Source organism: Schistocerca cancellata, chromosome 2, assembly GCF_023864275.1.
Source record: "Schistocerca cancellata isolate TAMUIC-IGC-003103 chromosome 2, iqSchCanc2.1, whole genome shotgun sequence".
NCBI classification, from domain to species: domain Eukaryota; kingdom Metazoa; phylum Arthropoda; class Insecta; order Orthoptera; family Acrididae; genus Schistocerca; species Schistocerca cancellata.
Window position 1 is genome coordinate 899895985 of NC_064627.1, and position 13996 is coordinate 899909980.

At 37.3% G+C, this 13996-nt stretch overlaps 1 protein-coding gene across 1 annotated transcript in view; it reads right to left on the reverse strand.

Moving 5' to 3' along the window:
* The window catches only part of LOC126162838 (brefeldin A-inhibited guanine nucleotide-exchange protein 3), a 294784-nt gene that overhangs the window by 49988 nt on the left and 230800 nt on the right, over positions 1–13996 (reverse strand). The window contains exons 19-20 of the mRNA XM_049919600.1: positions 8829–8993; positions 6509–6803 (exon numbers count right to left, since the gene is read on the reverse strand). Of these exons, the coding sequence (XP_049775557.1) occupies positions 6509–6803; positions 8829–8993 (460 nt within the window). The remainder of the gene's footprint in view (positions 1–6508; positions 6804–8828; positions 8994–13996) is intronic.

Here is a 13996-nt window from a genome sequence, read left to right on the forward strand (position 1 = left end):
GTGGTATAGGTTGTGAAATAGCTGCTTACATCAAACACTTTATCTTGTCCTGTAATGTTCCATCAATAGGTGGTCTACTTGGCCCATGCTCAGAGTTCGGCAGTGGTTATTCATGCAATTGGAACATTTTTTTTATGGTTATATCCATTGAGAAAGCTGTGCAATTGTTACAGTAAAGTTGGTATATGATGTAACTGCTTTGCCAGGAGGCACTGTCTCTCTCACGACAGGAAGTGCTAGCTAGTGACAAGGGTATCTGAGCCTTTCACGGGCAGGAAAACTAAGATTTAATGTTGACAAAAAGATAATCAGAAATGGAGAACAAGGCTGGATTGAATAAGGAAAGAAAGTAGCCATCCTGGCATTTGTCCTGAGTAGAGGGAAACCACAGAAAACCTAAATGTAGATGTCAAGTGGGAGAGTTTGATACCAGCTCATACAGTGTTCAAGTATGGTACATTACCAATTGTGCCGCATTTGCTCAGTAGATCTATAGGGATATGATTCATGCGGCATAAGAGGAGCATAAGGAGGACAAGTATATTGTAGTTTCGTGAAGAATGGGAACGCTCTTTTGTGGCTGGCCAGCAGGTTTGTGAGCAATTTTCGGATTGTGGCTCGACACTACATGGCTGATCTTTTTATAGACAAGATTTTGACAGTAATTTCAGTCTGAAAAGTCCTCATCAAGGTAAGAGGGCTGCTTGTCACTGTAGAAACAATACTCACAAATGACCAGGTTGTATGGGAGTAATATTTTGGTATGGAACAGAATGGCTGAGAGTTGTTGAATCAAAAGTACTGCTGGTGATTGGAAGATATAATATAAAACAGAGTCCTTTGTACAGACTTTGGTGAGGTGGAAGTCAACACACAATAATGTGTTTCAGAGTGTCATTGAGGACTACTTGACACAAGTAGGGGACTAAGTGTTGACGTTCTGGAGGAATGAGAATAGGGTGCACTCACGTGGGTCCAGATCATAAAGATGTCGCCAATGAATGAGTGGTTTAGTGGTTTAGGATTCTGAATGAATAGGAAATAGACTTTGAGACATCTTATGAACAGGTTAGCACAAGATAGTTACATTCAAGTGCCTATTATAGGAATGTGGTATTGTTGGCAAGACATGTCTTCACAGGAGAAATAGTTGTGGGTGCAGATGTCGACCTTCCTGGTTACCAGGAAAGAATGTGTCGATCTAGAGACAGTCGAGCCTTAAGATAGACAACATTAAACAGCAGCAAAGCCATAATCATCACGTATGTAGGAGTAGAAAGAGGGTGTATCAGCAGCAACAAGCAGGGCTCCAGGTTGTAAAGGGACAGAAGCTGGTGAAACAAGTGGTAAGGTTATTGGATACAGAAGGTTAGGCTGCAGGCTGTATACTGAATTTTAACAAACTTTTGCAGTGAAAGTTGGCATGTGAGGTATGAGGTAACAAGTCTTCCTTTTGTTAACATTTTTTTGTGCCAGTGATACTGTGTGTTAGTATGAATTTTTTAATCTGTCAAAATCAAGTAAGGATGGAAATATAATGAAAGAAAAGTAAGGAGAACAGTTAAACGTATTTGTCAAATAGTTGTACAATGAGAGCTCCATGATAAAGGTGGAAAAGGTAGTCAGATCTCCTCTACCCCTTATGCTGTTATTTTAGCTACCAGCAGCAGCAGCAGCAGAACAGTAGCAGTAGCAGCAGCAGCAGCAGCAGTAGTAGTAGTAGTAGTAGTAGCAGTAGTAGTACGATGGCCAGATGGGGATTAGAATCTCCACCTCTAGAATACAAAGATCATCTGTTTAAAATAATGCCACCTCATTCAGTATATCCCTAGTGTACAACATTGTTCTGTTCATATATTCTCACAGAGAAGTTACATAATGTAAACAGCTAGTTCTAAACAGCTCATTCATCTCTCAGAAATGATTGCTGCATTCACATACACTTTACTTCTTAACAAATATGAAGCATGATGGTGTGCCTGTCCACATTAATAAAATACTTAAACTAAATTATGAAATTATGGATGTAAGGGAACTTCATGTAGAACCTAATTTTGAAGCTGCAGCTGTATTGTTTACAAAACCTGAAATTATTTCTCTCTCTATATATCGCCCAGCCAATCGCCATGAAGACTTGTTCTTTGAAAGGCTTGGGAAACTGATGGTCTTGCTTCTAAAGAATAACAAATGCAGACCCGCACCTCTGGGTAATACTATCCGAAATTTTCAGTTAAGTAGAATGCAGTATAATACAACTACACTTGGCACTGCTGACCACAAAGGGCTGTGGCCTAAAATTCCTCTAGATAACATATACCTGTTGCAGGAAAGTAACCAATCCATTAACAAACAGAAACTAAACACACTAAGAAATATATTAAGCTTAACAGACTGGAACAAATTAATTACACACGATATGAATGCTAATGATTCAGCCAAAGTATTTTTAAGTATTTTAACTTAAGTTTTTGAAGAAATATTCCCTAAACGTTATGAGTAATATTGCAAGTGAAAACACCATTCTAATTGAGGAGGTTTAAAACACAGGTAAACAACACACCTAAGTAATATAAGGCTCATGATGCCCCTGTATTGTGATAGATCACTTTACGGTTAAGCAGATAAAGATAAATACACAATCATTAAAAAGCAGTTCAGATCTTCAGTCAAGACATAAAGCAACATGGAAAGTCAACAAAAAAAAAACTGCCAAAAAAAGATTGCAGTATTCCAGTTCATTATGACATAAAAGTTACATATTTTGCCACTCCTATCATAGAAAGAGATTGATGTGGGCAAGGCAGAACATTATTGCTGCCGTTACACAATAAAACAACAGACAAACTTTAGATGGAGTCGTGTAACTTGTAGAGCTCTCAGTGAAGCTGTAGCCAAAGTCAGTAATTCCTGAGCTGAAGGTCACCATGAATTTTCTAGTTTTGTTTCTCAACACATGAGAACAGAGATAATAACACCTTTAACAAAACTAATAAACAAAATATAAAGGAAAGGTGCCAACCCAGAGTGGTTAAAAATATCCATAATCAAGACTGTCTATGAGAAAGGTAACACAGCACAACCAGACAATTACTGACCTATTTCATTTGTCCCAATAATTTCTAAAAAAAGATAGTACTGTACGCACTAGCAGATGAATCAGTATTATGAATATATCAATCTAATCTGTCCTGCACAGTAATGGCTTCAGATGTACCCTCCCTGTTGTGAAAGCAGTTGACAACATCATCATAATAAAAGTATATGATTCCTTTGAGAATACGTCAATAATCTGTGAGACACTGTTGGATCTAAAGAAAAACGTTATTAAAGTTATGTTAGTGAAACTTTGCTTTCTACAATTCCCATCTGATATACACAGTTCTGCTATTGGGAACATTCCCAACACTACTGTGCGGAATAATTTGAAAATCAGGCAAATCTAAGTAACAGCTACAAATCTCGAAAGAAGTTTTTATTATGCAACTGTAATTGTTCATTAAGAATAAAACCATCTTTAAGCAAGAGGTGTTTTAAAATTTCCAAGTCTTCAAGGATATCAACTCTGAGACCTTTTTTCTCGGAATGTAGGATACTGACATCTTGCACTTCTTCGAGTTTATGCCCTGCAATTAAGAAGTGCTCGGCAAAGGATGAATTATGAATATCAGTACCCTTTTTTCCTAGATGATGTTCTCTAAAACTTACAGATACAGCTTGCCCTGTCTGTCCTATGTAATAGGCCAGACAAGAGCCACTGACAATTTTATAGAATGACTTTCGCAAATGAGACTGTGTTGAATCCAGATTGTGAATAAAATTATTTTTTACAGAATTATTGGTGAAAAAAGCTACTTTGCAATCATATTTGTTTTGCATAAGATGCTGTACTCTGTAAGATCAGGACCAAGAAATGGTACAGAAATAAAATTTTTCTAATCATTTTGGTCATTAAAGGAGACGCCCAGAGTGGTGATTCTGTTCATTTTATTATTGAAAATGTTACTTACTATGTTGGGTTCATAGCCATTATTAACTGCAATAGTTTTGATCAAATTTATTTCTGCTTCATGATTTTCATTGGATAAGGGAACAGCAATTGCCACATGGACAGCTGAACGAAAGAAAGCTTTTCTTGAAACTGGGGTTGTGTTGAAGTAAAAGGCACTATTTGATCAGTGCAAGTTTCTTTATGGAAGATATTAAAGGAAATTTTGTCACCTACTATCATCAGAGTAAGGTCTAAGTAATGTAATCGCTGGAATTCGTTTTCAAGCTCGCAGGTGAAAGTAATTTTTTCGTAAAGTACATTGAAAATTTTGAGTAGATTATCAATCCCGTTACTCGGTCCTCTATAAATAATCAAAATATTGTCAACATATTTAGAATATGAAATAAAGCCTAATGCAGCAGCTGAAAAATTTTCGAAAAAATTTTTCTTCTACATAATTTATAAAAATGTCTGCTAGCATTCCTGCTAATGGGTTTTCCATAGCAAGACCATCAGATTGTTGATATAACTGTCCACTGATATCAAAATAATTATATTTAACCATGATTTGAAGCAAATTCATGAAAACAGTACCTTGTTTGTCAGAAATTTCTTTTTTAAAGAACAATAACATTTTTTTAACTTTGTGCAATGCTGTTTCGACTGGCACATTCGTGTAGAGATTTTTAATGCCAAAAGATATTAACGTAGAATCTTGATCACAATGTATGTCTTTAACTTTAGTGACTAAGTTTTGACTGTCAGAGATAGAATAATTATTCTGGAAAACAAAAGATTTTTTCAATATGTCATGCAGAAACCTAGCTAGGTCATGGTAGGCACTATTCATACTATTCGAAATGGGATGTACAGGATGTCCTAATTTATGAACTTTAAATTGTACATGTAACTTTGGAACTTGATGCATCATGTTAATTAGCTGCCTTTTTTGGCAAAGTTCAAGTAAAAATTTAGCATCGATTTCCTTGAAAAACTCCAAGGTTTTCGTAACAATTTCTTGCTTTTTAGCAATGTCAATGACATTCCCTTTATCAGGCTTCATTATTAAAGCATCATTTACTTTAAGTTCATTATTAAAAGTATTATAGGAAACAATTAAGTTTTTGTTAACAATACTGCACACATCATGTGCTATTCTGGCCTGACGAGAGCTGTCTATTTTTGCACTGTCAAGGCCAGTTTTCAAATCTACAACCATATTTTCTCTTACATTTTTGTTAGATAATTGTGGCATAACATTATATTTTAAACGTTTGTCAAGCAAAGAAACTTTGTCTTTTGTAAAATTTATGTTTCCCCACAGCAGCGTCGGGAATGCTCGTTTCCCTTATTCAACTGTCATTGTCAATATTTTACTTTATTTAAAATTACCTGTAGAAAGGCTGATTTACTACTTTTGCAGTCTTCCATATTGCCTATTATCTGGGTACTGTATGTTACTATTGTATACCTACAACCATGTAATTTTGCTTTTAATGCAGATGTTTATAAGTTGCCATTTTGTTACTAGATGGCAATACTAATCTCCGTGTCCATCTCATGGCAGTGTCGGCTTACATGCTGTTTAGTCTGATGCCTCTTCCGCTGTGTTTGTGCCAGTCTTAGTCGGCTACAGCTGTTAGCTTGTGCCGCCACTTGCAACCATGGTTTTATCATTCTGTGATAACTGTCTGTCTTTTTTATTATGATTTTTTATTCTTGACTCGTGAGACACAAACATGTCATTTGATGAGAGCACTGTTGCTGAAAGTTTAAAGTTATGTGATTTCATGTAAGAACAGTTGTCTGGTTTTCATTAGTAATTTTCAGGTATGCCTCTATTTCATGTAACTTATATATTTTTCTAGGAAACTTTTACCATTCTGATGAAGATAGTCTCAGAACTACCAAAACATGGTTAATGGTTTTTCTTAATTGTGTACTACCAGTTGGCTGACTATTACATTTTATATTATTGCATACACGGTTGCTGAGATCACAGCCACAAAATGTTTAAAACATCTACTATCAACCAGGTGACATATGCCATCATCGGATCAAAATCAACATTGTCTTTTCAAGTGTACTAATTTTTTTTCTGGTGGTGTATGAATTAGGTATCTATATGAACAGTATGTAAATAAAAGACATTAGCTGCTACACGCTGATGGCAGGATGCTCAGAATGTAACATGCTGAAGATACTCTGTTTGCAAGTATCCTCATGTGATCACACTACTTCAATTGACAATCAATATTCACTACCAGAAACTCTGTGCTTATTATGCAATGAAAGTACCATCCACATTTAGTTTAACAATCTCATTTTCCCTCTTCAGACAGACATTCATGGCATGTGTTTTCTTTATGTGCAGAGTAACCTATCGTCATTTCTGCGAAATGACTCCACCTGCCAGTTCTTTACTTGTAGCAAGATATCTTTATTTACAGATTTTGTATTTTCATTTGCTCTTCATTACCATGGAAAAGGTTCATTGCACACTATATGACTAGATCTTACCTCCATGAAATGTGGGCCAACAATGGACCACACCTGCATTATATGTATGAGAGGTCTTCCACTGCGAATACATTTAAGTGTAACATCCCCAACACGGTGAAGCAGTAGTTGATGATGACTTTCTAAAGGCGAGCATGGCTGAGTCTTACGCCACCACAGCTTACCCGAAAGCGGCATATCTTTTACAATTCCTGAGTGTTGAGCAAATAACTGTTTTTGTGAAGCACTGCACAAAGCTAATAAGAAATTGCTAAGAGCCTTCAAATTCAGCTTGAGTGCTGCGTCATCAAACAGCCTGCAAACAAATAATCTAATTGTAATACACCATGATGCACACAAATAAAAGGCACTTAGTTTAATGAATGAAATTTCAATAACAAGCTAAACTTGTTCAATGGAATTCACAAATAAAGAACCATGACTTGTTCACAAATACAATGAAAAATATGTCTCAGTTATCAGCAGCTGATGCAATCATTGCAGTTTCTACAAATGGCACTCTGTTCATTTCCACAATTTCATATCTGATGTAGTTCCTTTTAAGCAGCCTAAATCTATGGGCAGAAGTGGCATTGTTGTGTTAACAATTATGTTATGTGTCACATATTTACTTTGAATTTTGGAGCACATCTATGACCCAAGTACGTGAATTTACTGTCAGAAGGTGAGTCACTGACCATACTGACAATGGCTGGAAACTTTTAACTAAATTATTAACAGCGCTATAGTGACATCCCAGGGGCACACTTGGAAACTTATGGAACAAGCAACATATACTTTAACTAAGTAAATGATAAATTGTGGGAAGAAATTAACTGCTGTTGTGCTGAAGAAGCCAATACCCAAATATATACTATGTGATCAAAAGTATCCATACACCCCCAAAAACACACGTTTGTCATATTACATGCACTGTGCTGCCACCGATCAGTCAATATCAGTGACCTCAGTAGTCATTAGACATCGTGAGAGAGCAGAATGGGGCATTCCGCAGAACTCATGTACTTCGAAAGTGGTCAGGTGATTGGGTGTCACTTATGTCATACGTCTGTATGCGATATTTCCACACTCTTAAACATCCCTAGGTCCACTGTTTCCGATGTGATAGTGAAGTGGAAATTGGAAGGGACATGTACAGCACAATAGTGTACAGGCCGACCTCATCTGCTGACTGACAGTGACCACTGACAGTTGAAGAGGGTCATAATGTGTAATAGGCAGACATCTATGCAGCCCAGCACATAGGAATTCCAAACTGCATTAGGATCCACTGCAAGTACTATGACAGTTAGCCAGGAGATGAGAAAACTTGTATTTCATGGTTGTGCAGCTGCTCATAAGCCAAACATCATGCTGGTAAATGCCAAATGACACCTTGCTTGGTGTAAGGAGCGTAAACATTGGATGTTTGAACAATGGAAAAATTTGTGTGGAGTGACGAATCATGGTACACATGTGGCAACCCGATGGCAGGGTGTGGGTATGGCGAATGCCCGTGTGTAGTGCCAATAGTAAATTCGGAAGCGGTGGTGTTATGGTGCGGTTGTGTTTTTCATGGAGGGGGCTTGCAGCCCTTCTTGTTTTGCGTGGCACTATCACAGCACAGGCCTACATTGATGTTTTAAGCACCTTCTTGCTTCCCACTATTGAAGAGCAATTCATGGATGGTGATTGCATCTTTCAACACTGTCAAGCATCTGTTCATAATGCACAGTCTGTGGTGGATTGGTTACAAGACAATAATGTCCCTGTAATGGACTGGCCTGCACAGAGTCTTGACCTGAATCCTACAGAACACCTTTGGGATGTTTTGGAACGTCAACTTCGTGCCAAGCCTCATTGACCAACATCGATACCTCTCCTCAGTGCTGCACTCCGTGAAGCCATTCCCCAAAAAACCTTCCAGCACCTGACTGAACATATACCTGCAAGAGTGGAAGCTGTCATCAAAGCTAAGGGTGGGCCAATACCGTATTGAATTCCAGCATTACTGATGGAGGGCGCCACAAACTTGTAAGTCATTTTCAGCCAGGTGTCCAGATATTTTTGATCACATAGTGTATGTTGACCTTTCATTGAGTGTTATATCATAGGTACTGAGAAAGTGGTTTTACTTCTTACGCGATATGAAGGTTTCTTATTCTTTAAAAAAATCTCTCCATGAATTCACTATGTTGTTTTCTTATTCTTCTGATCATTCATTACCAGCTCTGTTTACTGGGAACCTGCACATTGTTACCTGTTCTCCAAAGACTATTCGATTATATTTTATGCTTGACTCTCTTTCAGAGTCTCAAATAAAACTTAAATAAATACTTACTTGTCAACTTGCTGTGACAGAATACAACTGACTTTAGCTGCATATTGATAATTCAGGACACCATGTGAAGTAATATCTGCGTTACTCTCTTGAATGAGCTCTATGATGTTATCTGTAGTAGTCACAGATGAAGCAGGTCCAGCTAGGAAACTATACACATCAACACTGGAAAAAAAGGATACACACCAATGTAAACAGTCTTTTCTGTCATGTTTCAATGCATTTCAATATGACTGTAATTATCAATGAGCAATTAAGACTGAACACTTAGCAATTCCTTTTTCGCAATATGAAAGACTTACTGACAGATGGACAACAAATTTTTTGGAACACAGAAATAGTAAAATCTCCTATATTTGATTTTATGTCAGTTTCCTGCTTCTGAAAGCATTCTTTCCAGAAAGGTGGATTTGCCATTTAATTTAAAAATAAATTTATAGTAACCATGTAAGTTTTACTTGTCAAAATCACGATGAGGAAATTAATAGAAAATTTAAGTTGGCCTTACAATAGTTTAGTCATTCTGTAACAAGCAATTGAAAATGATGGTACCATTTTAACTTAGGGCAATTAAGTATGCAATCTGTAAATTTATTAAAAATATATCATGTGCTGACTAATAGATAAGTCACACTATAATCTCCGTATAAACTATGTATTAGTCAGCACACGATTTGTTTTTAATAAATTTACAGAGTAACAGAAAAATTGATACACATCTAATGCTCATTAATCTTATAACTTTGTCTTTCTTGAAGACAGTACACAGAAACAAAACACTTGCAGTGGAAACAACATAGGAAAGAAATTACAGTGTGATTTCATAACCACAGAAGCAGCAAAATTTACAGCTCTGCATTTCCATCATGAATATATTGGCATGATGTACTTTATATAGCACAGGCTCAGATTGGGGAAGGAATTCAGCCTTAAACAAATTAAGAGAAATCATGGAAAACCTAGAAATTTATGGCTACACTAGGATTTTAACTGCTTAATACAAGTACACTGCCTCCACCTTACTTACACAAGACTTGCAGTGTACAATATTACACATATTTCTTATAAACTGTTGTCATCATTAACAATAGTAACTGTATGATAGTTTGTAGCTGGAGGTTTGGAGGGGCAAAACCTGGAGGCTTGGAGTATTATTAATACTTTGGGAGGTGAACAACGACATGCAAGCAGCCATTAAAAAAGACCGATTCTGACATTGTTAAAGACCTATGGAATACCGACTTCTCAATCATTTTCTTGAAAGAATATCACCTGACTGCACTACATTTTTTCTTTCCCTGAGAGCTTTGGGGGGCCACACTCTCTCCTCGCCCCCAGGCATCAGTGCCCTTGACTATTAATATCTCTCTAAAATAGGGTATACTCCTAGAAATCATTGAATGTAAGCCTTGACTGGCAGTCCATGTATATTTATACAATCCTTTGGAAAAGAATGATGCCAATTCCTTGAGAGATATGGATAAGGAGTGGGCGCAATGTGAGTAAGTAAGTTATTTAGTTAATTACATGTTCCACAGATTGGATTATACACACAGCTGGGCTCCTACTACTCCTGTTCTAGCATGATGTTTACACCCTTGGTTTCAGTGACTGAGTTGGGGAACTAATAAACACATTGTATGGATAATGCTAAAATTTTCTTACATTGTGCAGACTACATGACACTTCATCCCATAGATCTACATGTTACTGCGCAACAAATTGCCCCATGTTACAATAAAACTGTAACAAAATGTCTCTGTTCCACTGAAATTGTAACAAACTGTCTGCAGTTACAGTAAAATTGTAATAAAATGCTCCACGTTACAGCAAAACTGTAACAAAATGCTCCAAGTAACAGCAAAATTGTAACAAAATGCCCCTGTTATAGTAAAAAGTGTAACAAATTATCCACTACATCACTACATTAAATAAATTCACTGAATAAGCACAAGCTGTAGAGTTCTGCAAGTGCTATAGGGTAGACCACACCACAGATACACAATAATAGGTTGGTACAAGTTCTGCGTCACTAAGATACTGAACATGCTGATATGAGGCTATTAATAGATGAAATATCATAGCTTCCAAAAGTGTTCAGTTCTGTTACCAAAGACCCCTACAACACAGTCATATCCTACTGGGTTTTTCTCTGGCATACAAACTTTTGGTTCCTGAAGAGGGGCAGCAGGATGACTAACTAATCTGGCCTTGTAATATCAATGAAAATAGCCTTGCTGTGCTGGTACTGTGAATGGTTGAAAGTAAGGGGGAAATTACAGTCATAATTTTCCCCAATGGCGTGGGGTTCTACTGTATGGTTAAATGATGATGACATCCTCTTGGGTAAAATATTCCAGGGGTAAAATAGTCCTCCATTTGGACCTCCAGGCAGGGACTACCCAGGAGGATGTTATCGTCAGGAGAAACAAAACTGCCGTTCTACCGATTGGAGTGCGGAATGTCAAATCCGTTAATAGGGAATGTAAGTTAGAAAATTTAAAGAGGGAAATGGATAAGTTAAAGTTAGATATAGTGGGAATTAGTGAAGTTTGTTGGCAGGAGGAACAAGACTCCTGGTCAGTTGATACAGGGTTATAAATACAAAATCAAATAATGGTAATGCAAGAGTAGGTTTAATAATGAATAAAAAAACAGGAACACGGACGAGCTACTTTGAACAGCATAGTGAACACATTACTGAGGCCACAACAGACACGAAGCCCACACCCGCCACAGTAGTACAACTTTATATTCCAATTAGCTCTGCAGATAAGGAGGAGATCGAGGAAATGTATGATGAGATAAAAGAAATTATTTTGATAGTTAAGGGAGCTGAAAATTTAAGAGTTATGGGGGACTGGAATTAAATAGTGGGAAAAGGATGGACTGGGGAAAGGAATGAAAGAGGAAGCCGCCTGGTAGAATTTTGCACCGAGCATAATTTAATCATAGCTACCCCTTAGTTTAAGAACATGAGAGAAGTTTTTATATATGGAAGAGACCTGGTTTAAGATTAATTATATAATGGTTAGACAAGGATTTAGGAACCAGATATTAAACTGTAAGACATTTTCAGGGGCAGATGTCGACTCTGACCACAATTTATTGGTTATGAACTGTAGATTAAAACTGGAGAAATTGCAAAAAGTCAGGAATTTAAGGAGATGGGATCCGGATAAACTGAAAAAACTAGAGGTTGTAGATGGTTTCAGAGGGAGTATTAGGGAACGATAACCAAGAACAAGGGAAAGGAATACAGCAGAAGAAAGATGGGTAGCTTTGAGAGATGTAATAGTGAAGGTAGCAGAGGATCAAGTAGGTAAAAAGACAAGGGATAGTAGACATCCTTGGGTAACACCAGGGATACTGAATATAATTGATGAAAGAAGAAAATATAAAAATGCAATAAATGATGTGGGCGAAAGAGAATACAAGCGTATAAAAAATTAGACTGACAGGCAGTGCAAAATGGCTAAGCAGGAATGGCTAGAGGACAAATGTAAGTATGTTGAAGCATATATCACTAGGGGTAAGATAAATACTGTCTACAGGAAAATTAAAGACACCTTTGGAGAAAAGAGAACCACCTGTATGAATATCAAGAGCACAGATGGAAAACCAGTCCTAAGCAAAGAAGGGAAAGCAGAAAGGTGGAAGGAATATATAGAGGGTCTATACAAGGGAGATGCACTTGAGGGTAGTATTATGGAAATAGAAGAGGATGAAGGGAAAGGAGATATGGTACTGCATGAAGAATTTGACAAAACAGTGGAAGACCTAAGTCGAATAAAGGCCCCTGAGTAGGAAACATTCCATTAGAGCTACTGATAGCCTTGGGAGAGCCAGCCATGACAAAACTCTTCCATCTAGTGAACAAGATGTATGAGGCAGGCGAAATACCCTCAGACTTCAAGAAGAATATAATAATCCCAAGTCCAACAAAAGCCGGTGCTGACACGTGTGAAAATTACCAAATTGTCAGTTTCATATGACATGGCTGCAAAATATTAACACAAATCCTTCACAGAAGAATGAAAAAACTCATATAAGCCGACCTCGGGGAAGATTAGTTTGGATTCCAGAGAAATGTAGGAACATGCCAGGCAATACTGACCCTACAATTTCTCACAGAAGATAGGTTAAGTGCAGGCAAACCTACATTTACAGATTTGTAGACTTAGAGAATGCTGTTGACAATGATTACTGGAATACTCTCTTTCAAATTCTAAAGGTGGCTGGGATAAAATACAGGGAGCGAAAGGCTATTTACAATTCGTACAGGAACCAGATGGCAGTTATTAGAGTTGAGCAGCATGAAAGGGAAGCACTGGTTGAGAAGGGAGTGAGACAAAGTTGTTGCCTATCCCCAATGTTATTCAATCTGTATAATGAGTAAGCAGTAAATGAAGAAAAAGAAAAATTTGGAGTAGCAATTAAAGTCCAGGGAGAAGAAATCAAAACTTTGAGGTTCGCTGATGACATTGTAATTTTGTTAGAGACAGAAAAAGACTTGCAAGAGCAGTTGAACAGAATGGACAGTATCTTGAAAGGACACACAAGATGAACATCAACAAAAACAAAACAAAGATAATTGAATGCAGTCGAATTAAATCAGGCGATGCTGAGGGAATTAGATTAGGAAATGAGACACTAAAAGCAGTAAATGAGTTTTGTTATTTAGGAAGCAAAATAACTGATGATGGTTGAAGTAGGAGGATATAAAATGTAGACTGGCAATGGCAAGAAAAGCATTTCCCAAGAAGAGACATTAGTTAACATCAAGCATAAATTTAAGTGTCAGGAAGTCCTTTCTGAAAGTATTTGTATCAAGTGTAGCCATGTATGGAAGTGAAACATATACAATAAACAGTTTAGACAAGAAGAGAATAGAAGCTTTTGAAATGTGGTGCTACAGAAGAATGCTGAAGATTGGATGGGTAGAGCATGTAACTAATGAGGAGGTACTGAACAGAACTGGGGAGACGGGAAATTTGTTGTACAACCTCACCAAAACAAGGAATCAGTTGGTAGGACACAGTAAGCATATTCAGAGGGATGTAGGTTGCAGTAATTACTCAGAGATGAAGAGGCGTGCACAGGATTGAGTTGCATGGAAAGCTGCATCGAACCAGTCTTTGGACTGAAGACCCCAACAACAGCAATGC